The following is a 27,634-nucleotide window of genomic DNA, read 5'->3' as shown; positions in this document are numbered from 1 at the left end:
CTCCATTAGTGATTTGGTTTCCCTTTTTAAATGTGTAGTATTTCTGCATTTCTTACTCTTTCAAGGTTCAGTTGACCCTGGTCGGCCACCTGGTGTGGAGGCCTTGCTGGGTGGAAGGAAACATGATGAGCGGAAAGAGCCTACTCCTGAAGGTGATCCTGCTGGGGGACGGTGGAGTGGGCAAGTCCTCACTAATGAACCGCTATGTCACAGACCGCTTTGACTCCCAGTCCTTCCACACCATTGGGGTGGAGTTCCTGAACCGGGACCTGGAGGTGGACGGGCGCTTGGTAACTCTTCAGATCTGGGACACAGCTGGCCAGGAGCGCTTTAAGTCTCTGCGTACGCCCTTCTACAGAGGCGCCGACTGCTGCCTGCTCACATTCGCTGTGAATGACCTGCAGAGCTTCCAAAACCTGTGCTGCTGGAAGAAGGAGTTCATGTACTACTCGGATGTTAAAGACCCTGAGCGGTTCCCTTTTGTGGTGCTGGGTAATAAAATAGACATGGAGAAGAGGGAGGTGGGGGAGGACGAAGCACGGGCCTGGTGCGAAGAGAACGGCTGCTGCCCTTACTATGAGACCAGTGCTAAGGATGACACGAATGTCACCGCTGCATTCGAGGCAGCAGTCAGGGAGGTTCTCGCTGCTGAAGACCAAATTGACCACGCACTACTGAGTAGTACTATTGATCTTCATGGCAACCGCAAAACCTCTCGTGCGTCTTGTTGCTGATCCGTCACTTGTGACGCCACCTTGTCTTAGTGTCTCTGGCTAAAACTCGCCCATGGCAGTTTTGAAAGACCAGAAGGGTATTTTTAATGGTAAATGTACTGTAGGTACAAGGTACTGAGTATGGTTTCCCCTAAAGATAATGTGGATAAGATGCAGATGCTCTGTGGAGGGCTGGGTCAAGGATTCAGCCGGAGTCACGGTTGTTGAATTATTGCGCTAACAAAGGTACAGACCTATGGTACAGGCACAGTGTGACAGGCACACTCTTCCGTTGTACTCTGATCTACTTGCAGTGGTGTTGCACAAAAACATTTTCTCTCAGCTTCAGCTTGGTCTGCCTATGCAGGAGTTGTATCAAATAGCGCTTTCATAGCATTTATTTTAAATTAAATGATTAATTTGTTGGTTAAAACAGTGGACGGGAGAAAATGCCCCTCCTCTCTTGAATAGCACACTCTACCTTTCAAGCAACATACTGTCAAACTTGTATCTGCTCAGCAGTTTGTCCATGAGATGATTTTCTTGGGTTTTAGAGGGACTTTGAATACAACGTCACGTTTTCTTGTCTTCGGATCTTTCAGCAGAAGTGGAGCGCTAATGCATTTTCTGGACACAGTGTTTGTGATAGTGTTTCCAACACAGGCGAATATTATGCATGTGAACTCTCAACATCAGTATAATGTCCAGTAGGATTTTAGGTACGAGGAATTTAAAATGATTGCTACTCACAAAAGCAGGATGACCTTGTTTGTCTTCAATGAGAAGGAAACTGTAAGCTTTAATTTTGCATCTCTTACTGTCAGCACTCTGTATGCACTTTTGTTGTGCCCTTATCCATTTGTTATATGTTTTACCAATGCTTTATTGTGTAGCTGAAGGAGTCAGTTGTACGAGTTAGGCATTATTTGGTTATTTCCCATGATTAATGTACATGGGCCTGTTTACTAAATAAGGTTCAGTGTTACTCAAAGTTTAGAAATAATACTGCTTGAGCTGCTGTTGTTGATTAACTGCCTATTTTTCTGTGAAGCACATTTTGATCCTCAGTCCGACGTGTTATTTCATTTGTAGAAATTGTGTGATATTCTGTTTGATCAAGAATTGATTTTAGTCTGTTTCTGATGTATAGAGGTGGTTATAATTTCCTAAATGATCAATCATTTTCATAATATTGGCATTTTTGTAATCCTGGGACTGCCTTTACATTCCAGTCCTTTCACGTTGCCTGTTCTGAAGGTTTCCTGTGCTTTACTGATACATTACATGTTACATGTCTGGTTATTCTAGATCTCAGCTGAATGTGAATTAACTTGAGCACAATAATAAGGCCATTATGAGTAATGCATGCGTTGGGCATCACCTCTCCTGTCCATTCTTAAAGTGTTGAGTGCAACATACGAGTATTCTGGAAATTTAACAATGTTTACTTGTTTTCACCTAGGTGATACTTTGCTTTCATTTGAATGTTTACATACAGGCTTCCTTTTTGTTTTTACTGCTATGGGCCATGCAGGGCTTTGCCTGATATTCAATGGCTCAAAAAAAGTTTAAAATACTCTAAATTCACTCTCATCTGTATTTTGATTGCTGCTGGAAGTGTTTTTTATTGCGTCTAGTCAAACATCCAAACCTGTGGGGTTTTGTTGGAGATCTTGTGTATTCTCTCAGCCTGAGATTTTCTTTTCAAGTCAAAAATTGCATCTTATTTGAATGCATTTGCAGACTAATAATGAACGTTACAAGAGCTTCACTGTTAAAGTGAGCCAAATCTAATCAGGTACTGTCATATTTACTTATTAAAATGGTTCTTTGCTTTAATGTAGGCTCATAATAGCTTGTTCATGTGGTTACCGTAGGGGTGTCGAGTATGAGTACTCGCAGCAGTATGAGAGAAACTTAATTAACTGTGAACTGAGTAGGGCATTTTAACAAAATGAAGCTGGTAGCCTACATTAAGCTAAAGCAAAAATTAGGGCTGTTTTCATTTGTCAGTGTTAATGTTTTCTGGAAACAGATTAACTTGTCTCTCGACCATTAAAAAAATAAATAAACTTCAGATAATGTAGCTTATTATCCGTGTTTACCTGAGAACCGGTTGGTACTTAGCAGCTGGTAGCATAACCATACGAGTGTCCCATGATGCTGTCTTCACTGCAACCCTGTCTTATGTCAGTTTTTTTTTTTTATCTTGCTGTAATATTTATGAATGTAAAAAGTAATTTCTTTGGGCTGTCCATATTAATGGAGTATGTAAATTGCAAAGGGCATTCATTTTGTAATGATGTACGAAATGACACTGAACGTCTGTCTCACCCTCACTGCTCAACCCATGAGAGTGATTTAAGATACGTGAAAGTTAGACTGTTCATCTTGATTATGTGTCGATCTAATGGGCAACTCCCCTCTCTCTCTCTCTCTTTGCACTATAGGGGATACAAATGGTTGTGCCAACATGCTGGCAAAGCAGTGAATACTCTCCAGAGCTGGGCTACAAATAAAACATGCAACATACCAAATGGAGAAACAATCTTGTTTGAAATTCATGAACGTGTGTGCCTTTTTTTTTAATGACGAAAATAGGTCACTCAAATGAATCAATATAACTCAGCTCTACACCTTTAGGAGTCGTTTCACCATCTGGGGGAAAAAAAAAACTAGATTTGCAGCAGTGTTTGATTATTTTTTTAACTACATTTCTCTGCAAGAGCTTGAGTAAAACACTGGTCTTGAATTTTGATCCCAAAATTTCCAGTGAATACTGTTTATTTCCACTTCAAAAAAGGAAACCAAGCATGGTGGAAACATTTGAAATCAATGTCTGATTTAAGGAAATATACAGAAATAACATTGTAGAAAATTAGCTTTTTTTGTTGACTCCTTGCATTTTACAAAATCAGATATGAACAGAGAGTATCCCATCTTTCTCATGACAACTTAAAAACATAAGAGTCAATTTACCAAATAATATTAAGACATACACTTTTTTTCAAATGAATCAAAGTTGACGGGTTGATGACCCGCTCAATTATACTCAAGTCATAACGCTCCTGCACTGTCAGGAGATGTCGGATGTGTTTGCAGGGTACGGAGAACACAGTGTCCCCCCTCTGTCTCTCTGCAACCTCCCATACAAGTCGTAGCCTCTCCTCTCTTTTTCTCTGTGCCCCAGCCTCCTCAGGTACACCTGGTTCATAGCCAAGTGCAGGGAACAGTGCACCTGTGGACACAAGAGGAATGAATACAAGACACCTTACAAAATACTTTGGCCCCTTGATATGGCAGAAAGCCAGGGATGGAGCCCAGTTAGACATTGTGGCACAGCAATTATGACTATCAACAAATGTTTTCAGAGGCACTCTGCAAAAATACTTCCAAAAAAACAGTCTTTTTATTATCACAATTTAACAACACAAACAAATCTCAAACCGAAGGCTGCCATTTGACAAATCCACCACTCACAGCTGGGTAAAGTTTACACCAAATTGAAAAATCTACTCATTATGCTGCATAATACATCATTAGTAATACCCATAGTTTGAAAAAAATAAAGTTGTAAATTCAGCTAGAGTAAGTAAAAATATGTGTTATACAATAACTACAACAAAATTCCCAAAGGATTAGAGACAAAACAAAGCTGTCCTATCTCTATAAAAATTTAAAAAAAAAGTAATACCTCAGTCATGCATTAACAGCAGGGGGGAGTCACACCTGAATGTGTTTTAGCTCTAATATAAGGGCTCTCGATAAGTTAGCACCTAGTGCTTCTGACATCTCAAAATTATGAGAAATAATTTCAGACCTTTCTAGATCAGAACTAAACATGCATGTCCCTTTGTCAGAAAGAAACTACTTAAAAAAATCATCTAAAATGCTTTCAGTTCCCTCACTTCAACTATTGATAGGGGGGAGGGGTCATGCAGCAGCAGCTTGTGGGTGTGTGTGTTGTCCCAGAAGAGCTGCATTGAGGCTTTACAGAGGTTTAACCCTCTTTGTCAGGAGGACCCTCTCCCTTGACATGTAACATAACCCTTGGCAGAGACCCGTAGTGCAGGTGGCCCCCACAACTTGCTCCTTATTGGCTAGTTTTTAAAAACGGGCATGACTTCATTGTTGAGGCTTTTCTCCGGCCCGTGAGAAAAGTCCTGAGGTCAGCGTGACACTGCAAATGCATGCTTGTCTGCCTCCATGGCAACCAGATGTGAAGGACGGTAGCCATTGTAACCTAGAATCGTATTTCTCTGCAACAGCTGCATATTAGCAGCATGTGTGTTGCAAATTGGTGGTTACTTCCATGTTAATTCATTAGTGATGTGTTATTTGTAGGCAACGGGAAGCAGAAATTAATTTTAGGACATTAACCTCAGCATGCAACAAGAATAATTTACAAATATTTTGGTGACATGGCATAGGAAATACTGAAATAAGACTAACTGCATGTAAAAACAGACAACCCCACACATAAGAAAAACTAACAGTCTTTCCAAAAAGTAAAAATATAAAAAAGACATTTTTAAGAGTCCGTGACCACAAATGGTTTCTGTGCAGGTGATGTGGAAGGAGAGAATTGTTGCCGTCCCCATGTTGGTGGTGGAGTAATGATAGAGCAGACAGGAAGCTGGGGAGCCTAACACCGTGCACCCATGCCCTTTCTCCCCAGATACCGAAGAACCGCAAAGTTATAGGTGGTTGACACAGTATAGGTCAGCTATGGAAGGACAAGCAGAGACAGAAAGTGTCAGAACAGAAGTAAAGAGGATACACATCTACAACATCCAGAAACAAGACAGAAATATGATTAACTGCTAATGGCATTAACTTGACAGCAGATCCCATCCGTATAACAGCTTCTGTAATGGAGCATGCTGGCATAATGGGTGCACCATTTGCCTGGCTGGAAAACCACCAGACATTACGGCACTATTATGATGTTTGTGTCAGCTGAGAAAGAGGAACAGAGAGCAATAGTATAAAAGTCATCAGTCGTGGAGGTTTGAGATGCCTCGCCGCCTACACTTTGAGCGTCACAGAGTCACATGAGCCATACCACTATTGTGCCCCACTGTGGAAGAGAAGCCACATTATCCCCATCTGAAGCATAATCACTCACCAGAGCCAAGAGAGTGATGCCCGCACCGGCAAAGGCAGCAATGTAGAGGTCATAGGTCATTTGGTACTAAAAGGAGATAGGAGATTTGCGTTGGTGGCAATGACGTGCGTCTTTGTTTCATGTCAGGCAAACTGCAGAAAGTTGCAGGATGTGACTGCAGAGCTTTTATCATGTCCTGGTTCTTACCTCTGTGGTCTTGCAAACAGAGGACAGAGTCATACCACAAGCTTTCCCTGGCACCGCATTCCAGGGCAGAAGCCCTGTCAACAATAAGATTTCCACATTCAAGTCTCTCTATTACATATGGTGACAATCAAAAGTATGATGGCATTGTTCTATATTCTTCTTACTTTCCACAAATAAGATGAAAAGACCCACACTATCAGTGTAATTTATCTTTTGCAATACCATTTGACTTTCCTACCTTGTCTGTAGCGCTTACTATTGAAGATGTACATTTCTTAAATTTAGCTATAGGGCAATTGTTGGGAAATATTTTCAGCTGCAAATGAATACACATTTCAAGAGGTGGTGAATATTTCCGGCATCCGTACAGTGAATGTGGAATATGCTACTGCATGCTCATGTTCATGGTAATGAAAGAACATGCCACCTAGTGCAACAGTGTTGCTCATTGTGTGCCTCGAGGAGCTCTAGAGACGTCCATGTTGGCCGGGCGCACCACTTTAGTCCAGACGGAAAGATCATTTTCAGAGATCGTGTCCAGAAGATAAATCCTATTTCACGTCAGTGATCCCCTGACTTCTGTCTCAGCCATTGGATGGATCGCATTGCAATTTGGAAAAAAACCATTACATTTTTAACTAATACCTTGATCCAAGTTTTGACCAAATACCTGCTTAAACTAATGACATTCCCATCAATCTTAGCTACACTCTGTGTTTGCCATTGTCATTGTTTGCATTCAAGCCAATTTCAGCATCTGAACCAAGGACAGTTTCCTGGAGTTAATGATGGCTGTTGGTCTTTTTTCTGACAACTATGGTGTCACATTGAATATAGGAATACGCTTTGGCCACAAAGGCCTTCAGTAGAAACAATTCATTGTTGGTTTATTTGTGGGATTTGTTCATCGAACTTGTGAGAAGCTTGTCTCGTTACCGTATTGCCTTGCATCAACACAGAGCTGGTTGATACTCGCTGGCGTCTCAGCCAGAACATCAATAGTGTGGCAGGTGGCGTCCATGTTGTAGAAGAAGTAGACTGGCAGGGCCGAGAAGGCAAACACCAACAGCCACAGCACGGCTAGTACGTATGTCAGCACTATAAACTGTGAAAGGAGGGAGCAGAATAAACATTAGGCCGCATCGTCATAATAAACTGATTCATAGTCAAAGAGGGTTTTATGAGCAGTGACTCACCGAGTGACCACAGTCACTTCTATTTCTGATAAGCTTTACTTATTATCTCACTGTGTCTTCTTACTCTTCTTCCAACCACTCAGCTCCGCACAGACACGTACAAACACACACACACACACACCCCTTATCTTTGCATGTCCCCAAAGGTTTTTTAGCAACCTTAAGATTTTTTTGCTCAGCACCCACAAGGGAGTGATACGTGTATTAATCCCATCCAATCCCCTTCACTTGTCCCACTCTGGGCCCTCTCACCGAGGAACTAAGACAGCGGCCACACATGGTGCTCCTGAACTCTCCAAAGGTTTGCTTGGCAGCGCTTGTGGTGTAGAAGCCCTCCGCCAACAGCATGATGCAGTAGAGGAAGAAAAATGAGGCCAAACCATAGATGAAATACTGGAAATATTGAATGCTGAGGAGGAAAAAGGGAAAGTCAAAATTTACGGTTACAAAGAACCTGAATCTTTTGAATAGAACCTGATGGGGGTTGAAAAGATGTCTCTCTAATGATGGAAATGCTCAAATTCAGCACTTACATGTAGGCGAGGGTGATGTAGTCTTGAAGGTTACGGGCAAAGTAAGTCTCGATGAGTCTCTCCGTCTCTGTGAGTGCCTGGTGCCCACAACCACAGAAGAGAGCAATGCCAGAAAAGCACAGCAGTGTGGCGACCAAGGAGCAGTACGGCACGCCACCCAAACAGCGCATACAGCAGTCATAGCAACCTGGTGGCCGGGACACAGCATCGGGACAGGCACATCATTAACTGATACAATATGACAGACAGGGACAGACTTTGTGCCAGTGCACAACACAACGTAGAGGCGGTGCTTTGTGAAGGAGGAATGTCTCTTTTTGTAGAATTCCTTCCTCTCAATTAAGGTAAGGACATGTGACCTGCATGTGTAGTTTACCCAACAAATTAACAATTGCTTAAAGTTTTGGCCATGCAGATCTGTTTTGGTTGTACACTGGTTTTGATATCCTTCCAAGAGATTGTTTGCCTCCACTTCGTTACAGTGAATGGAATTGTGTTTGTGCCGCTAGTACCTCGGGTTGTCATTGACCAATCTGTTTTAGTTTAAAACCTTAATTAAATATCCATCACAATTATCAACAATCCCAAGTTGACATCTTCAAAATAATCAAATAGAAGCTCGTTATGGAATTATATGAATAATTATTGGCGATTCATTTTCTGTTGATCCACAAATGAATTAGTCAATACATGTTTGTTTTGCTGGATGATTCACAGATCCGTCGTGACCGTTTATTTAATAAACAGGAAAAAAGGAATGTACAACGAGTTGGATTATCCAGAGGAGCGCTATAATGTTTTAATGGTGCGAACGCCACACGGAATCCATTAAACTGGACCAGAGGGAGAAATTTTAGCAATGGTTCTCAAAACCAGGCTACATGAAACTGAAACCATCTCCACACCTAGAAATAAGCAAGATTTAATTTAAAATCCTGAATTTGTCACTGTGGACCGAGCTGCAGCTGTTAACACTTTGATTCTCTAGTAAAGCGGTGCATTCCCTTATAGTCATGTGCCCGTTGAATGGATGCCAAAGGGACAAGGGCATGGGGATGCGTCTGCTCTGACCCCAGCTCACACCCTGACTCCATTCACTACCCAGCATGGAGAGTGTGAGAAAAGGGGGAGGACGGAGAGGAGACACAAAGTGAAAGAGAGAGAGGCAGCTTTTGTGACTGCAGAGACAACAGTCTTTGTCCCACTGCATCATGGGGGTACAAGGGGCACCAATGTCAAGCAAACAAAGGCCAGAGGCACCTCTATGCTGGACACACACATGGACTTCCTTCTGGGGAGACACAGGAACAAGAAAGCAATAGTAGGGAGCTGTCTGTGCTGGAAGAGGATGGAAAAAGGCAAAGCTATAAACAAACAATGCAACTGTGTACATGTGTGCCATTACACGCTTGCATGCGTGCATCCACACGGACACGCACAATGGTGGCAGACAGACTGTGGTTGGTACCATTACAGTAAACACAGATGGCAGGAGGGGCAAATAGATAGCTCTTTAACTACTCAGAGTGAGTGGGAGACAAACTGTGATCACTCTCATTCAAATGGCATAACTTCAATGGTATGGATGAGGGAACCGGACTGATATAGTGTCAAAAAAAATATAGTTAATATTACACCGGTTCCCACAGTATTGTTATATTAGGAAGGACGTAAGTTAAACTCACAAAGAACTCTGGGACCACGAGTAACGTTCAGCCCACAAGTATACAGCATTATACTAGACACCAATATAGCTCCAGACACACCTTGTGCCAATTAACTAATTAATGACATCACCAGTCCGAACAAACCGCGACGGCAGCCACTGAGCCAGAGCTGCCCACAGTCTCTCGATTGTGACTCAAATGAAAACAGGCCTCGTTCTGGTGGAAAATGCAAAGTTGAAGCCAAGTTTCGGCTCTTTAAAAATTGAGAAAGATTGCGACCGAAAGCAAATGCGACAAGTCTGCTCTGAAAGTATCCCTGCCACCTCAAGCATGAAATAAATCTCATAATATCAATGGAGCATCAGCCAGTAAGTAGCCGACCTCTAAACTGACAAAAGAAACTTAACTTCTGACGTCCTTCCACAATCCCGTTCACATGTATCGGCGTGAAATATAATGCAGACGACATAATGTGACGTATTCTATCTGGTAAAGGTTAAGAAGTGGCTGGAGTTTCTTACCCATGTCTGGAAGGATGCGTTCAAGGCTCGTCGGCTACTGCTGCATGCACCGCAGCTGGTCCACTGATGATATGCGCAACTGGTCTCCGGCCCCCGTATATCAACCTCAGCTCGCTTTCTGTTCGCCCAACAATGGACAGACCCGCTGATGACTGCGACTGCAATCTTAAAGAAACAATGTCGCTTTTCAATGATCTTTAAGGCGGAGAATAATGAGGAGGTCAAGGTTCTTGCGCTTGCAGAAATTTCCTTAGTTCATTGTTGACTCATATTTGCATATAGAGAGAGCCACTTGCGACTTCATATGCAAATACAGAACAGAGAACGTTTCTCCCCACCATACTAAAACCACTTTCCTCCTCTGTGAGTTGGCCATCCCAACTCTAAAGCATTCTGGCCTTGCTTCTCCGAGGCCTTCTGTTATAAAAGTATAGCAACGTTTTCACCCTGATTACTAAATGAGGAACAGCTGATAGATAATGCAGATGGTCTATGGGGAGGATGAGATGCTGTATATGTCTGTGGTCAGTGAAGAAGATCTATCTGAAGTTATGCCATCAATATAAGCCTGTGGACAGTCAGGCGATGCACTCCAGGCTTCGGAAATGGTCAGATACTATCTGTTTGACTGCAGTGTTTGAGATACAGAACTGAACATGAGAAGATCCCAGCTGGCAAAACTGATATGAGCTTTATCATTTATCTCTTAAATGGGTCTATTTAGTCCTGCAATGTTCTTTTTAAAAAAAAAAATGTTTTATTGCAAGCTTAAAGTGGCATTCAGAGACCATGAATATGTGGATTAATCAAGTGAGATAGAGCCTTTTAAGCCGGATAGTTGAGGGGCAAAGAGGGGTATTTCATATCATCACTACAGAGTTCCTTTGATAAGAAAAACATCACTGCTTTTTTAATTAGACTGGATTGTTATGTCATTTGTGATCATAAAATCCTTGATGTGGATCTCGGTAATAATCCACTGGTATTTGGGGCGATGCCAGCTAGGCTCTTTGTCCATGTCATCTCATACAACCCCGTAACCCTCTATCAAATGTTCAGCTTTAGTATAAAAGTGAATTTGTTTAAGATGTGCTGTGAGCAGAGCAGAGTAGCATGCAGCAGGGAAGCATTACTGATCTCAGGTGACCTGACTGTGGCAGAGTGAGAGACTGCCCTCTGATTCATCTACACCCTCTGGCAAAAAAACAGAAATAAAGGACCGGATCTGGCTTCATCTGTGACCAGCAGATGGCAGGCTTTCTCTTGCCATTAGCAGTTATCCCACATACTAGTTATCCCACATACTATTTCTTTTTTGAGAAAATTCAGGATAGTCAAAAAGCATGATTATATAAACATGATGATCCGAAAATACAGTCGGTACGGATGTTAGCCTTTTTTTTTTCAAACAGGTCAAAAATGTCTCTCTTGAATCACCAAAGGCCTTCAGTAGAAACTTACTAATTTGTACATGTTTTGAATCCAATGGGATTTAAAATTTCTTTTGTCAACATGCTTCTTCCATTTGTAATGTGGCCCTTTAATTATTATATTTTAATGCTGTTAGTGTGACAGCACAACCCTATTAGATTATTTATTTTGGAGCTGCTAGCTCAGAAATCCTCAGAGACTCACCACTCATGTTATACAAGCCTTGTTCTCCACTAACCAGCTTGTTGTACATTCTGTTTTACAGGCATTGACTCATGGCTTTTCTCCTTTCTTCTTAGACAGGTGTATCTTAAAAGCCTTGCTCAATAGTTTGATACCGTAAAGATAAAAAAACACATTTTCTTTCGTAAACGCTAAAACAATTATTCCACCCTCTTTATGTAATTGTGTGTTCACATATTTGTAAACACATTTTTACCCTGACTGATTCATATTTTATGCATCACTTAACCTGGTTTTGATATCTCAATTGTTCCCTATGCACACAAATGTACCAGTAACACATGCGAGCAATTGTCTTTTGTAACAATTTCTTTGAACACAGTGTGATTTTGCTCCACACAGCTGTCATCAAAACAACGAGTCTGTTTGGTTACTGCGTGCAGTACAGTAGGGTTTTCTGCCTTTTGGGTGCAATCCAGCACTGTCGGGGAGAAGCAGCGCTATCGGGTAACAGGTGTGAGGCAGTGACTTGAGATGGTGGTGTGCCTTCCCTCTGCCGCCTCTCACCTGTCCACAGCTGCACTCTGCCTCCTGTGGTGGTCTCAGAGGTGCTTCTTAAGGGACTTTCATCACTTCTCCAGTGGAGGAACATTAAACCTCTTTGTGTGTCTAAATACTTTAGACTCCCCTCCGCTTTGAGTTGGAAATCTGAGAGACACAATCAACTTAGCGGATCATTACCTCCTTCTTCTTGTCACTGCAGGTGTCACGAGGAATAATCCCTGACGATAATGACTGGTATTTTAGCGATACGCTCCATTTTATGATGACCACACTGTACACATCAAATGTCAGCTTAAAGTCTTTTACTTGTGTCGGCAAGTCTCTGCTTGTAACTTAAAACACTACACTTATCAGATCACCTTTTTATACTTTCTAGTCTGCTTATCAGAAAATGGATCAACTTTATTTCCACAGAATGTTGCAGTTTTACAATGTTTGAATACACTGTGGAGCTGAAGATTTCAACAAATGTGATTATCAAAATGCAAGAAGCCTTCGACAAATATTCAGAATGTAATCAATTCACCGTCTGATTTCATCCTTGACAAAGTGCGAGTGAGGATTACACACATTGCTTGCTTTATTCTGTTAATCAGAGTAATATTTATCTTTGAGCCTGAGTGGAATCTCATTCTCCTCAACATTCCCCCTCCTGTTCTGTTGGAGACTTTTTCTCTTCTGTTTCAGGTATAAAACAACTGTCGCTACAAGCAAACAAATGGATACCAGCATCATACCAAGGCCTACTAACAATGTCAGCTGACAAGACCTTGTGTCCTCCACCTCACAGATAGGGGCCTTTGAGGGGGTTTGATCCAAGTCCGAAGTCCCTGTCCAGGTGGGCGCCCTGTCTAAGTTGCAGGGCCCCATGCTCTCATTGACCAAAAGATTAACCCAGATAGTGGTATAAAGTGGAGCTGGTTTCCCCCCATCTCTGACCACAATGAACAGGTGATGCATTCCCAGGTCTTTCTGGAGGAGTTGCTGACCGACGGTGATGTTCCCTGACCTTGAATCCAACCGGAATGGGCTGCTGTTTTGCACCGACTCCGGTGCCACAACAGTATAGGTAACCTCCGAATTCAGCCCAGAGTCCTCATCGATGGCATAGATCTTTGTTACAAAGGTGCCTGCAATGGTTGCAGGGGAAACAGTTTGACATGAGGAGTTGCTGCTGGGGAGGATCACTTTTGGCTGGTTGTCATTGATGTCCTCCACAAAGATAGTTACTCTGGCAGCAGAAGTCAAAGCGAACGGGTGTCCGTGATCGCTGGCCAGCAGGTAGAGTTCATAGCGATCGTCTGTCTCGCGGTCCAAGTTGTTGGTGGTGCGCAGTGTCCCCTTGGTGTTATCCACAACAAAAGGTCCAGTGCTGTTTACAACGCGCAACTCTGTGTTCCCATTCTCTCCCTCGTCTAGGTCTGTGACCCCAACCCCACCCACCGGGGAGAACGGTGGTACATTCTCATGGATGAAAAAGATAAAGTGAGGGGTTAGAAAAGCAGGTGCATTGTCATTCTGGTCCAGAACACGAATGGATACCGTGGCCACTGACTCCAAGGGAGGCGAGCCGCTATCTTGTGCAAACACAGTGAGCTTGTGCACACCCTGCTGCTCCCTATCCAGAACGGCTGACACGGACAGTTGACCTGTCTCGGGGCCAATGTTAAAGATGGTAGATGTGCGTTTGTCCAGCCTGTAGGTCACCCTTCCGTTGTATCCACTGTCTGCGTCCGACGCCGAGACCCTCAACAGTAACTTCCCCGGCTGGTTGTTTTCCTCCACCTCCAGTTGATAGTGAGACTGGAAGAAATGTGGAGCATTATCATTGACATCTATCACCAACACCCTGATCAGCCGCCTGGAAGAAATGATCACAGATCCTTCAGCTGATCTCCCCTGTACGACCACATAAATATAATGTTCACTTTTCATCTCATAGTCTAGGGGCTTTGAAGTGGAAAGCAGATATTTGCCATTTTGTGGGCTCAAAGTGAAAGGCACTTCGCTCTCAATGGCAAGAGATGAGCCTTTAAAGCTGCTGTCACCCTCAAGCTCTAAAACAGCTAAGACGGTGGGGGGCTGGTTCTCTGGTAACACCATAGTCTGGTTTTGATGCTCTGCTATGAACCCGATCTTGATCGTGAGCTCTTGGTTTGCCTTGGGGAGGACGGATACGATTACCTGAGTGTCTACTGGGGGGCAGTGATGGCCGCCAGCTAACACGTTCAACAGCAGCACCTCAGATTTGTCACTCTGGAGGTCCTGTGTTAGTCTGATGTACCCAGTGAGGCTGTCGAGGATAAAGAGCTGCTTCACTCGCTCTGAGACTTTGGGACTGAGGGAGTAGACGATGGCAGCATTCAGGCCTGAATCTTGGTCTGTGGCTCTGACCTGAGCAACCAGCATGTTCTTCAGGGAGTCTCCTGGGACGGTGACATTGCGGGGGCTGTCAGCGTCAAAGCTTGGACAGTTGTCATTAACATCTGTCACTGTGACTATTAAAGTTGCTGTCGCACTCCAAGGCTCTGGGCCACAGTCGGTGGCCACCAGTGCCATCCGATACATGTCCCGAGTCTCCCGATCCAGAGCTGTTTGTAAAACCAACATGATGAGACGCCCGTCTTCTTCCACTTTTAAACTGAAAACTCCATCAGAATCTTCGAGGTGATAATGCAGCTTGCCGTTTTGCCCAGCATCCCTGTCCTGAGCCTGGTCATCCAGTAAGAAACTGGTCCCCACAAGCATGTCCTCAGAAACCCTCAGGTGTATTTCACTGTTTTCAAAATGAGGTGCATTGTCATTGATGTCCTCTATGATCAGAGGAAACTGTATAAGGTCTCCAGAGGCCCCAACCACAGCATTGTGTAAAATAATGCATTCCTCAGCTTCTGTCTCCTTGGGGCAGAGGACCTCACGATCCATCTTTTGCTCAGTGGTGTAGAAATTCCCTGTGTTTTTGTCCATCCTCAAGTACTCCTGGGTCAGGAGCTGGTACGGAGGTGGAAAGTGTTTACTAAGTGACCCTGCCAGAATATCAGGCTCTTGCTCCTCTGGGATAGAAAATCGGACAGACCCACATATGACCTGCTGCAGATGGACCACAACCAGCAGATTCTGATGAGAAAAGAGAGAAACTTTAAGCAGTTATTCTTTGTTTTTAAAAGAACCAGTATTTTTGATTTGGATTATGATTGTACTTTGTTTGATTTGTCTTTTCGTTGCATTTCAAACCGGCAGACTATAGATGCTTTCCTTGGTGGTGATGAGGTTCAAAGTGAATGCCTCAGTGAGCTCTTTTAAAGCAAGCAACTGTACAATGGAGGTAATGCGATACCCCTCACTTATATCCATTCAATTACTCTCACACACAAACCGCACAAGAGCAGGTTTGGCTTTACCAAAATACAAATAACATTTGCATACATATCTGCATTTTCAAAAATATTCCTCTCAGTTTTTCTTTTAATCTGTACAAAGAAAAGTTTTAAATTTAAAAAATAAAAAAAAAACATTTAAGTGCCTCTCCAGCTACTCACAACAAAATTGCACAGAAGAATAACATTCCAGTTGCACCCTGTCTCTCAATCGGGAGCACTGACACAGTATTTAGAAACCATCCGAATGGAAAATCCTTGCATTGCTTTTGACTCACTGACCTGCAATAGTCCAGCCCAGTTCATATTATCAGGAGTCCCATGGCCCATCGCCCTCACACATGCTACCTGAGTTCCCCCGGCAGTGAGTGTGTGCTGAGGACGGGCAGCAACCTAAACCTGCACAGCTGACGGCATAATTCATTACATGCCCCGCCTACAACACTTACCTAGCGTGTCAGACTGACGCCAGAGAAGTCAGAGGAACAACAGGTTTACCTGCATGAGTTAAACACGCACATGCTTTGCGCAATAATAAAACAATGAGCAAGTGTGGGGCTTATGTTTGTGTAAATATCTTAGCACAAAAATATACGGGACAGGATTAATGTTTTATTACCAAATATGCTAACACACCTGTTTTTTTATTTGCACACCTGCCTCCTGTTTATTTGATAATGGTCTCTAGTTCTTTTGTTTGCTTCAAATTACCAGAAGCCTCTATGACGCCTCTTTAAATAATACAAATACAGTGGAGACAATGCTTAATGTTTTTTGTTGCATTGACTTTTGAATGTGTAAAATAGTAGTTTCTTCTGGATGAGCATTAATAATAAAAAGTTAATACTTTGATAGTCTTTATTTATACAGTATGTATTTATATCTCAGGCAACCTTGATTCATACTTCATGTTGGTTTAAAACCCTTCTGTCTAAGCCATGGATGGATTGGACCCTGGACACACTCATATTATTCATTCAATTTAATATTTATAACTTACTAAAACATTATGTGCTCGCCTCAATCGTTCTCACACACAAGGTCAGCAATGCCGTACTCAGTCAATTAACTCAGTCAAAAGTCCATATGTATTGAAAAAAGATAGGTGTAATCATTTTCAAAATTCACTGCATATTTCATTTGACGAATTATTCTGCTTCAAACCACATTTTCTGGCACTTTACAAAAACAACAGTTTAAAAAAAACCCAAGGGAAGCATGCAACAAGCCGGTCTAGCAGCAATAACAGCTTCATAAATTACATTTATATAACCACAGTAACACAAAATCACATTCCCCCATGTTTTAAGGTGATGACATCATTAAATATAACAAGTTTTTTGAAAATATATGTCTTATTTTGACTTACTAAAGTAAAGTTTGGCCTGTTTTGTTCTCTACGTGCTGTGTGCAGCACAGTATTGATCTTTCGGAGATAAAACACACCAAAACTTGAATAAAACTAACGGAAACAAACCGTAAGAGAATTCATGAATGAACATCATATTAAGATGGTAGAGAGACATATACAACCACAGGACAAAAACGCAATGAAAAATATCTTCCGACCTAACTACCGTCTTTTCTGGACTTTAAAAGTCATTGATCAGGTTGTCAAAGTCAAACTAACAGATGAGATCCGATGCAGTTACCATGAGTGACAGCAAGTTGAGGCGCCTATGTGTCATCCTTTTAGTTCATTTTTGTTCCTGGACATTTGCGAAAAATACCGTTCTCCCTCGCAGTTGCTGACAGGAAGTTCAGTAACAGCCTCACCTTCCGTGTTTTGATTAAAATATTGAAACAGAGGGTTTGCTGTCCCAAAGCAATATCTTTAGGTCCTTTTTCTTTTTTTTGCGTTTATGCAAACGTACTTTACATCAGTAGGCGTTTGCATGAATGCAAATTGCTCGCTCCCCTACTGACCTTACGTCACTTGGCCTATGGCATTATGACATTTGTTATTTATTCAGCTAATTTACAAAACATTCAAACAACTTCATCATCATACAACATTTAAAAATCACATTTAACCCTTTTTTTTTTACAAAAATATTATATTGATAAAAAGATAATAATAGATCTTAAGGCCAAGAGCTTCCCATCGGCTCAGCGGCCTGAAACATGTGTCCACTTTACCCGGACCATTTTTGTATTTTTGTGTATAATCCATGGATTGCTTAATATGCCGTCAGCGCATGCTTTACAATATCATCCGAGTAAAATATAATCGACACATTATTTATTACACTCACATTATTCTACTTTTTTTGTTTTGGTTGAAGCACAAATCCAAATGATAGCAGTAGTTGTGAATGTTCTTACATTGTGTGTGGCCTCTGAGAGCAGCACTGTCACTGGCACTGGTTGGTAACACAGCCTCTGATTTGTCAACAGACTTGACCCAATGCATCTTGGGATACATCTTGCCCTCAGTAGGCTGCAGCTAATGGCTAAGAGCAACAACAACTCCTTCCAACAGAGATACATGCTGAATTATGACAGAACACATACTGATATTGTCAGAATGTGAACAATTCTTCAAAATACTCTGTTGTCCCACATTGAATTAATAAGCATCTGAACAGTACACGGACCGGAGCCCTGAAAAAGCTGCAGTATAAAGCAAAGTGACAGAGCCTTAAAATGACTTTCTAGACTGAGCCATAAATAACCTTTCAGTGACACGGTAGGATCTGTAGTCTCTATTTGACAAGTGGAAAACTGCATTTTATGGGTTGTATTGTCCCTTGAGAGGGCTTTCAACAGGTAAAACGGACTGGGTGGGCTGTAATCTGTCTCGCGTGCGTGTGTGTTTGTGCATGTCTGAGGCATTCTTGAGACAACATTTGGCAGCATATCTTTTATTTTTTTAAATCCCTCTTTTTCTATGTGATACAATTGCCCACAAAATCCGACTTTTATTTCTTGAATTGTAGGCAGATGCCAAGTCACGGTGTCACAGAAATAGGTATTTTACCATCTGAACACAGCTGGAAACTGCAACAGTCAAATGACATGATTCCTATCTTAGAATGATTTTTTTGCCTGCAATGTATTTTTTGGTGTCTTCATTCTCCAGAAAATGCCAAAGGAGCAGCTGGAGAACCACAGGGGGGCTCATCAGAAGCAGTTCAGTGTACTCCGAGATGCAATCTAAGACAAGCAGAGGATGCTGGATGAACTCAGAGTAAGGAAACAACCTGTTAAGAAAAATGTTGTCTTTTAACTTTGATTATAGTATCATTATAGTTACAGTATGATTAAGTCTAGTATTCCATATAACGATCAGAAAATCACATAATAACCTAAAAGAATATAATACAAATAGAATTGTATAATATGTTATAGATATGTTATCACAAATATCACTGTATAGTATGTCATGAGCAATGTCATGATATAATAGTCCATACATTTTTTTTAAACATAAAATATCATAGTATGCCATGGCATGTAAAAAATGTCATAATTTAAAATGCCATAAATGGGTCAGAAAAGCTACAGAAAAATAGAATATTCGTTGTCATAAAAAAGTCATAGAAATCTCATGTGATAGAAGGCCATGAAGTAGAATATGTCTTTTATATGTCATATCAGATGCCATAACAATATGGCATATTATACATTTTATATGACATTACAGATGTCATATAAAATTTCATCGCCATAGAAGATGCCTTAGCAAATGTAATAATATAGTGTAAAGTGTCCTAATATCGTGGTTCTTAAAAACTAATTAAAAAAGTCACAGCATTAAAAAATCACGGTATTATCATAATATAGTACATCACAAGTCATAAAAAAGGATATCAAAATGTCATAATATAGTATCATAAAATGTCATCTCGTGCGCCCTAACAATGTAAAAAAAAGTCAGAATTTACACTTTTTCTGCGCGACTCCCAATCATGTGATCGCTCCCTAGAAGGTCACCGAGTCATCCAAACCTTGATAACCTTTCTAGAAGTTGTAGTAATAGTAGTCGTAGTTGGTGTTGAAGAAGCTGTTGTACTTGTGTTGGATGTTGTAGTAGCTGTGGAAGAAGTTGTTGTTGTAGTTGCTGTTGGCACAGAAGTCTGAATGGGATTTCCATTTTGATGTCTTTCTCTTCTTTTCTCCCCAGATGACGGCAGAGTTTCTGGACCATAACTGAAGACAGAATTTATCCGCGACGTTCAGCGTCTTGTGCTGCATGAACTCAAAGGTCTTAACCACCCCATGTTGGGTTGGCCTACCGCATTTTCATTAAAACAGTTTGTTTTCTGTTTCATAAGCCCCTCCTCCTGTCTGTCCAACACAACAGGAAGAGACTCATGTTCCCTCTGAACACTAGTGTGAGAACTCCAACTCGACCTTTTGCACCTTACAAACCAGTTATAAACAACGATTCCATTTGCACTCACTATTCTCTCCCTGTATTTGATATGTTCATAAGGTAAATGGACTTAACCCACCCGCTGTACCTTCTGAGCCACAGGGCCTGGGTGTGAAACCTCTAAATGCACTGTACCACGTCAGGGTTGAACACATAACCTTCAGTCTTCCGTTTTCTCTCACGCTGAGCAATACTAACTATTACTATTATTGTTTGGCTTCTTCACTTTAAGTGAGCCTCAAAGGATCTAACCCACAACCAGGCAGTCATCTGTCATCCTGAGCAATGTGATCGGAGACATTTGTTTATGATTTCACTGGGCTTTTGTTTTGAAAGACAGGGGAGCTGAGATTTGATCTTTTCACTTGAGACTTTTGTCGTAGTTTTCCTCATGAGCCTCTTCTATGGTCAAATATGAGCTTTTCATTGATGTTCTCGCCCACATTAATGTCAAAAGATATATTGGAAACTGTAAGGAGTGGGAGGACAGAATTTGATCCCTCTGTTTCACATCTATATCATGTTTCTCTCTCCATTTTCTTCCCACCACCATTAAGGTAAACCTACGAAGGAACTATTGCTCGAAGGAACGAAATGCTTGGTCCACTGCAGAAGGCCCGTTTGTAGCTATAAAAACATGTAACTTATCCACTGAATAAGAATTCATCTTTCATCTTACGACTGGGCCTATATATATATATATATATATATATATATATATATATATATATATATATATATATATATATATATATATATCCTTCCTCGCTGACAATGAGTGATAAATTGAAGCGACTGGAAGTAGAGACACAACTCACTGCTGCTGCTGGATTGGTCCAATTATTGGTCCAATTATTTCATAGGTGAACTGAATCAAATTTATGGATTTATACAGCAGGGCTCTACAAAGCGCACATTCTTATTCACCATTTAATTCATACTTTGATCCTCTAAGATTGTTTGTTTCTTTTTGCAGTGCACTCTGGGATTTGTAGTTGCTTACCTTTTAAAGCTAAACAGTCTAATCTTTCAGATTCAAACGTCTGGAGCAATGCAAGATTTCCCCTCGAGTTTTATGCTCATCCAAGTGTTGAACATTGACAGTCACTGGATGTTAAAGTCTATTCACACATTGTTTTCAACTGAACTCTTTGAAATGACAACTGATTTGTTGTTGTTGTTGTTGAGTGCACTCGTTCCTTTCATTGTATGCTGTAACGCTCCTGTTTTGATCCAGTAGTCATTTAATAAAAGTTATAAAATCAATTAGTACAGTATATTTGTAAAGTCATTTTTTAGTGTGAATTATATTATGGAATTCTTTGGCACAATTTTGAAGTAAACTTCCTTTTTATTTGTCTTCTCACTCAAAAGTTGAGGAAGTAAGTTCTTTCTTCAAGCAAATCTTTAAGAAGTCTTGTCTCTACATCCTCTTTTATCCAAAGCAACTTCCCAAAAGTGCATTCCACCATGTAGACATAAACCCACGATTGCAGAAATCATGCAAATACATCACCTTCAAAAAATAATCCAAACTGCTTCCATTGCTATTTAACAACAAGAGACAAAGAAGAGTGTTGTGTTTTATTTTACATTATTTTATACACCGAGGTGCAGTTTTTTTTTTACTGTGACTGTTTTATGATTTTGTTTTCGGCAAGCTATACTATGACTTTAAAAAAAATACATATTTTACAAGGATTTTTACGATTTCTTATTTTGTAGGAATATTGTTTATTAATATGCTCTATGTAAAGAAAGCAAGATCTAAATCACACTTACAAATTGGGTACAGCTTTCACAAATCTGAAAGTGGGTTTCAGACAGAGGAAGGCTTATCCTAAGCTCGCAGCACTGTTAGAGTTGCAAAAAAACCTTCATTCTCAGTTTTCCAGTACCGTGCAGAGCTGGAAGCAGCGAATCAGAAGCTAGGCGTTAGAATAAATGAGCTATATTGGAGTTTGTTACCCCAAATAGGCCTAATATCTTTACTTCAAGTTAGGAACCAGAGCATTACGTCTGTGGGAGTTCTATTGATGGAGCAGAGTGCTGCACCAATTATGCTATTAAAAAGTTTTATGACTAATGGACACTTTTTTTTCTATTCAAGTGCACAATATTCAAGTGAGTTCACTCCAGTCAAGATTAAGAATAAGTAAAGTATACCAGATGTTTTAGAGGATGATATGATCTGACTGCAGTTTGACAGCCCCATTACAGAGTGGTTGCACATCATTCCCGTTTGTGTTCTTCAATAATACTTCACTCAAACTCAGATTACTCTATTTTAAATGTAAAATCTTATTGTAGAGAGATCCACGTGCCATAAAAAAAAAACCCCGACAGGCCTACATCTATTATGAACACGCAGTCTCTTTCTTAATTTCAAAGCAAGGAGAAACAAAAAGTTACGTAATGGCTTCTTCTCGTTTGTCTGTCTGTCTCATTTGCGTAGAGTTTTCCTTTTAACTTTCAGCCCACTTTTTCCAGTCACAGCAGAACGCTGAGGTTTTTCTGCGACATGATTGGTTGTTTGCGTCCGCCAGCAGAGCACGTGGGTGTGTGTGTGTGTGTGTGTGTGGGACAGCGTGTGTAAGTGCGTGCGTGTGGCTGTGTGTTCGTGTGTGGAGGGCTTCATATTAAAACTGCCGCCCTGCCTTTCAGCTTTAAGCCGTTGTGAAGACGCGCAGCAGCCGGTGTTTCACAGCCTCGCTCCAGCATGGCCGCAGACATCACCGCAGGTGAGCCCGATGACGACTTGAGCCATTAGTTTGAAATGGTGACTGCGTGATAGTGCGCCTGTTGGGCCTGTAACAAACTGCAGACGCCTGGATAATTCTTAGGCTGAACACTATATTGTTCACGTCTTCCAATTCCACACTTGCCTCGTCCTTTAAAAAAAAAAAAAAATCATATATAGTAAAAAAAAAAAAAAGAACGTTACTCGTCGAAAGTGAGCAGTTTTCTAAATCATATAGCTTGATATGTTTTCGCCTGCATTCTTTCCTATTTGTTGATGCATTTTGATCAGACTACAGGGTAAATTACACGTTTGAAAATATGTCATATGTCATTACTTCCTGCCGTCTGACTTCCTTCAGAACGTACCAGACATTGGCATTTTTGAAAGTGTGTGTGTATATATATACATAGAAAGTGAGTCATATATATATATATATATATATATATATATATATATATATATATATATATATATATATATATATATATATATATTTAACTGCTACTATTTGTTTTCTTTACCCCATAGGGGACTGTTGAAAACTCTATCATCATAATCATAAAACGCGGTTAAACAGCGGTCTGATCATCCGTTATTTAATGACATTTATTCAAGGAATGGCCAAAAGTGTTGTTTCATTGCAGCCCAAAGCGTAGAACTTTGGATCTAAAATGTAATATTTATGTATCACAGTGAGCAGACCAGATGTTTTACAAGCTATTAGCTGTTTTATATGGCTCACGGGTTGTTAGGTTTATGTTCACACATCAAGTTATCTGATACAACCCAGTGACAAACTTTAACTGCATTTCATTTGATTAGGACATATTTCTCATTTCTTACTATTTCTTGTATTTAAGAGATTTTAGTTGTTTAAAAAATATATGTATGTAAATGTTATTTTGGATTTCTGAAAAAACAAACAAACTTGAGAACATTTTCTGTTAGTGGAGTAATGTGGTTTCTCTTCAACTGCTGTCACATTTTCCGCAGACTTGGAGTTGGGCGAGTTGCTGCAGGAGTTCCAGGATGTGGTGGAGGAGCTGAAGGCCCCTTCTCAAAGCAAACCTCATGGGTACCAGCACGTCCTGCAGGAGGCCAAAGGTCGCACAGGGCCCGGGGACGACAGCGGAGTCGAGGACTCGGACTACAGTGAGTGGCAAAATCGTCTTCACAGTAAAACATTGCAGCTGTGATTATATTTGCTTACTTTACAAAGAAGGAAGGAAGGCCATTATTTACTGCATCCTTTGCTGGAGCTCCCATGGGTGCTGGTTGAGCCCCTTTATCAGCCCAAATAACTGCAGCTTGACACTTTTCATTTGCATGAAATTAGAGTTACAAGAGGACACATCACTGTACACTTCTATTGAAGTGGCTGTTTTGCTCATGAGAATAGCGGTGGACCAGAATGAACTGCAATTTCGCAAAAACCCCTCTACCGTAATTCTCTGGAATTTTTGTGTGTTGCTGTTGTGCATTTGTCGAAAGTGGTGAGATAAAAGAAGAAAGTGTGTTTCTCTGTTCCCATGCGTCGTCATTATTGAGAGCATTTTGGCCCCCGAACGTTTCAAAAGCTGACACTTGGGAGTCTCTAACCGAGAACACGCGTTTATCTTAAATTTACTGCATGCTATTATCATTATGAGCAGCTCCTGCATTGTTTTAAAGTTGTTGTCATTGTTGTTGTTCATTTGCACGGGCTGGCCTTAGTGCTTGTCTTCTGTTTATTATCTCCGCTCCCTCTCTCCTCCCTCTCTTCCTCCTCCCCCCCCCCCCCCCTCCCCCCCCCCCCAGGCAGCGAAGCTTCTTTGGGAAACAGTTTGAACACCAGCGAGGAAGAGCTTCACACAGCAGGCATAACGCTGGCACGGAAAGGTACTGGAGGCTCCCATCAGCCTATCTCCATCCAGATAGCTCTCGTTCTTACAGTGATCACTATCGCTTTTGCTCTGATCACTATCACAACCACACACACAAAAAAAACAACTTTACATTAGGCTGGGAGCTCTCTTGTTTTTACATAACAAAGCTCTTGCCGCTGCTCTCGCCGCCCTCCTTCTTTTCTATGTGTGCGGTTATGTAGCAATGAGACGTAGCAATGTGTCTTAGGTTTGTGTAAACTAATGAGCTGTTGCGTGCAGCTGCACATAACACTACAGTTAGGTCTCAATGGATGAAAACAAGGAGGTGCGTAAACACAGACAAAGTTAATACTCTGTCTGTGTTCACGCAGAATACCTGAAGATATTTACAGTAGAGATCCTGGTAGGAGCATCAAGCTGCCTGGGTTGTACAGCTTCATCTTAGATTCGAGAAGAGGATCTGATTATTTTTCCTTCTTTTTCTTTGAAAGCTTCAGGACCAAAAGCAGTTTGGTCCGAATGCAATTCTGTGATTTAGATTAGTTTAGCAGCTTTTTCCTTTCCAAAGGAAATACCATTGAAGTGAGCTGCATTTCTCCACAAATATGTTCCACTGCTTTTCTATAGTTTCTCAAATTCCATTTCTTTCTGTCCTCTTTCTACAGCCAAGCTGGGTGACACAAGGGAACTTGAGAGTTTTATCGACATGCTGGACCGGGAACTTGCAGGTGCGTATTTAAGAGAATTACATCCCCTCCTACTCAGTCTTTTCTTTATTCCTTTAGCACTTAAGCTGACAGCTAGCAGGCAGCAGTGTGTAATGTCGCAGAGACCCAGAGAGAGTGCATGCTTTGTTACAAATTGAAAAACAGAGTCCCCAGTAGTAGCCACCTTGTTTCTACCCTGTACTATCCAACTCCCCTCCACCCTTCACCCTCCATTTATATCTGAGCACCTCTTGTGTGTAAATGCCATGTCTGGGGACTCAGGTGGACTATCTACACAACCTTTTGTGATAATGGCATACTTGACTTCATGAGCACCATGATTCTGCTATCAGCACCAAAGCAGTGGTGTTTCTCAGGCCTGGGCACACACACACACACACACACACACACAACCGTCAATGAATGAATGTTACGAAATGAATTGTAACCCCTCCCACTCCACTGCATCTTTACATACTCACCTTGGTGCATGTTTTTGTTTGTGTTTAATATGCCGGTGCTTCCTCTTCTTCTGGCTCCTGAGCTTTTGTAGTTTTCTCTTCCCCTCTGTTTTGCAGAGATGTGAACAGAAAGAGAAAGCGAGCCACGTAGAGGGGGGAAAAACAGGCCGGGGGCGACATGGCTGGCTATTGCAGAGCAGACAGGCAGATCTACACCAGAGCAGATCTGACGGAGCAAATGCTCCCCTGGCTGCTCCAGGGGAAAAGGTTAACATCAGAAATTAAAAGGGCACTCCATTCCAAAATGCAAGAACACCCTCAGACCCCTGGCGACGCTGCGTCCAGCCGGCAAGACTTCATCCCTGCAGCATCGCATCCGAGATGTGAGACATATTCAAGAAACTAGACACAGCTTCCATCTGTATGGCCCAACAAGAAGACGCTGCACAGAGTTTAGATGCCATTTTATCCCACAATTCAAATAAATACTACGCCAGTAAACAATTTACATTTATAAAAAGGAGACTGTAACAAATTAAAGACGGCATTTGGTTTTTAAGTGGTTCAGATCTGTACTATTATGTGATAGCAGGTATGTGCTGACATTTTCAGTGTATAGTTCTTGTTAAATATAGGTATTTTATTTTTTTAATGAATTGTTGTACAGATGAATGCACATAAATAAAGATACATTTTGATTGAATTTCATAGACGTTTCCTTTTAGTTTGTTGTTGATATATCTGATAAATTCAATCTTGTTTCAGATTGAGTGCAGAGAGAACACTAACCTTGCTGCCCATGTCTGGTTCTAACATGCAATGCTGAAGCCTTTCACTTTCCTGAAAAAAATACTCCTGACAGTAGTGACAACACATTGTATTTCATGTACCTCCAGCTCCAGCATCTCCTGAATTGACTGTTGCCACTGTCACACCACACGTCTTTGGAGCCCTACGCTCTACTTTGTACCCAGCTTCCTGTATGTCGGTCCTAATTATGCTTTGAGTTTCACTTCTTCCTCTAAATCCGGAAACCCACAAATGTAGCTCAGACACCATGTGAAGACAGCTTAAAAAAGGAAGTGCGTCAGTTGTGCTGTGAGAAACAATGCTCATTATTACGACTTTGTCCTGTAATTCTTTGACTCTGCTGTAACTTATTACTACAAATCCAAGCTTTCAACAAAAGGAAGGAACTTGCTCTGCTTGGTTTCAGTTGCTTGTAAAAGAGCGTCTTGCACTTTCGAAGCAGTGACTTTTACACTGTGGTTTTGTTGATATTTCGCTGTCATTTGCCTCCACCGGGTCTCATCCATTTACAGGTGTCTCCTCCCTGTTGTCAGAGCAACACGAGGTGAATGTCGCGGTTGTACGGTGTGATTTTTCACTCGTGACTTGTGATTTCACATTGAGTGACGTGCTGCATAATCCAGTTGAAGAATGCAAAAACATTTTTATTCTGCGAAGGAGCTGTCAGATTTCACTTCAGGACGAGGTTGAGTGAGGATCTACAATCAACAGTAAACAATCTCTGAAGTATTAGCTGCACAGTTTATTCTAATCCCACATAAGACTCTGGTTGCAGAGTGTTGAGAACCAAGGGAAAGTATTGGCCTCATGGAAACGGAGACGTCACGAACCAGCAGAATATTAAATTGTCATTGTTTTCTCCTTAAAAATCCCTGGACAGCTGCTTGATAAGGCCCGTCATCTGTACCCCCAGCCCTGGTGATGTATTGTCGTTGGACTGCTTGGGTGGACCTGCTTTTTGATTTTATGTCAGTGGCAGCGGACAAAGCAAGGAAGGCTGAACATTCAAGATACTGTTTCCTGTTTGTTTTTGTGTCATAAAAAGACACTTTTGTTCTGTTTCAGTTCACTGCTATGAACTCCGGCCCACTACTTAACCCTGGTGACTGGGACGAGAGTTAGCGCAGGATCGAGGAGAGAGGGATATGGTGGTGAAAGCAAATGAGCTTAA

General features: G+C 41.4%; 4 protein-coding genes across 6 annotated transcripts; 2 read left to right on the top strand and 2 right to left on the bottom strand.

The window, feature by feature from the left end:
* The first annotated feature begins 65 nt into the window (after positions 1-65).
* Positions 66-26,361, top strand: si:dkey-27i16.2 (regulator of cell cycle RGCC-like). 3 transcript variants are annotated; one of them, XM_068585131.1, is made up of 7 exons: positions 66-152; positions 18,582-18,689; positions 22,542-22,618; positions 23,614-23,772; positions 24,418-24,498; positions 25,151-25,213; positions 25,771-26,361. In XM_068585131.1, the coding sequence occupies exons 3-7, from the start codon at positions 22,597-22,599 to the stop codon at positions 25,776-25,778; spliced, it is 333 nt and encodes a 110-aa protein (XP_068441232.1). In that variant the 5' UTR covers positions 66-152; positions 18,582-18,689; positions 22,542-22,596; the 3' UTR covers positions 25,779-26,361. The 3 variants fall into 3 exon arrangements, with proteins under 3 accessions (XP_068441232.1, XP_068441240.1, XP_068441223.1); XM_068585139.1 differs by lacking the exon at positions 66-152 and adding an exon at positions 18,452-18,470; XM_068585122.1 differs by lacking the exons at positions 66-152; positions 18,582-18,689 and having other exon boundaries at positions 22,489-22,618.
* Positions 123-3,348, top strand: rab9b (RAB9B, member RAS oncogene family). Its single transcript, XM_068585110.1, has one exon. The coding sequence runs from the start codon at positions 123-125 to the stop codon at positions 732-734; it is 612 nt and encodes a 203-aa protein (XP_068441211.1). The 3' UTR covers positions 735-3,348.
* plp1a (proteolipid protein 1a) lies at positions 3,899-10,006 on the bottom strand. The gene is made up of 7 exons (XM_068593236.1): positions 9,945-10,006; positions 7,757-7,943; positions 7,476-7,632; positions 6,964-7,132; positions 6,028-6,101; positions 5,842-5,907; positions 3,899-5,439 (listed from the first exon to the last, which is right to left on the bottom strand). The coding sequence occupies exons 1-7, from the start codon at positions 9,946-9,948 to the stop codon at positions 5,359-5,361; spliced, it is 738 nt and encodes a 245-aa protein (XP_068449337.1). The 5' UTR covers positions 9,949-10,006; the 3' UTR covers positions 3,899-5,358.
* LOC137794173 (protocadherin 20) lies at positions 11,862-14,870 on the bottom strand. Its single transcript, XM_068590853.1, has 2 exons — positions 12,911-14,870; positions 11,862-11,872 (listed from the first exon to the last, which is right to left on the bottom strand). The coding sequence occupies exons 1-2, from the start codon at positions 14,868-14,870 to the stop codon at positions 11,862-11,864; spliced, it is 1,971 nt and encodes a 656-aa protein (XP_068446954.1).
* Positions 26,362-27,634: the final 1,273 nt, after the last annotated feature.

The sequence above is a fragment of the Clinocottus analis genome, unplaced genomic scaffold (genome assembly GCF_023055335.1).
Source record: "Clinocottus analis isolate CAN_PGR_092001 unplaced genomic scaffold, fCliAna1.0.p SCAF_10, whole genome shotgun sequence".
Classification (NCBI taxonomy): Eukaryota; Metazoa; Chordata; class Actinopteri; order Perciformes; family Cottidae; genus Clinocottus; species Clinocottus analis.
This window is presented reverse-complemented; position numbering and strand designations above follow the sequence as displayed.

Coding starts and splice junctions, on each gene's coding strand:
- plp1a (XM_068593236.1), bottom strand. Junction 7,133..7,475: donor GCCGCTGTCTTAGTTCCTCG/GTGAGAGGGCCC, acceptor CTCCTTTCACAG/TTTATAGTGCTGACATACGT. Junction 5,908..6,027: donor CTGTTTGCAAGACCACAGAG/GTAAGAACCAGG, acceptor ATCTCCTTTTAG/TACCAAATGACCTATGACCT.
- LOC137794173 (XM_068590853.1), bottom strand. CDS start 14,870: ATGCTTGTGGGGACCAGTTTCTTACTGGATGACCAGGCTCAGGACAGG.
- si:dkey-27i16.2 (XM_068585131.1), top strand. CDS start 22,597: ATGGCCGCAGACATCACCGCAG. Junction 22,619..23,613: donor GGCCGCAGACATCACCGCAG/GTGAGCCCGATG, acceptor CATTTTCCGCAG/ACTTGGAGTTGGGCGAGTTG. Junction 24,499..25,150: donor CATAACGCTGGCACGGAAAG/GTACTGGAGGCT, acceptor CTCTTTCTACAG/CCAAGCTGGGTGACACAAGG.
- rab9b (XM_068585110.1), top strand. CDS start 123: ATGATGAGCGGAAAGAGCCTACTCCTGAAGGTGATCCTGCTGGGGGAC.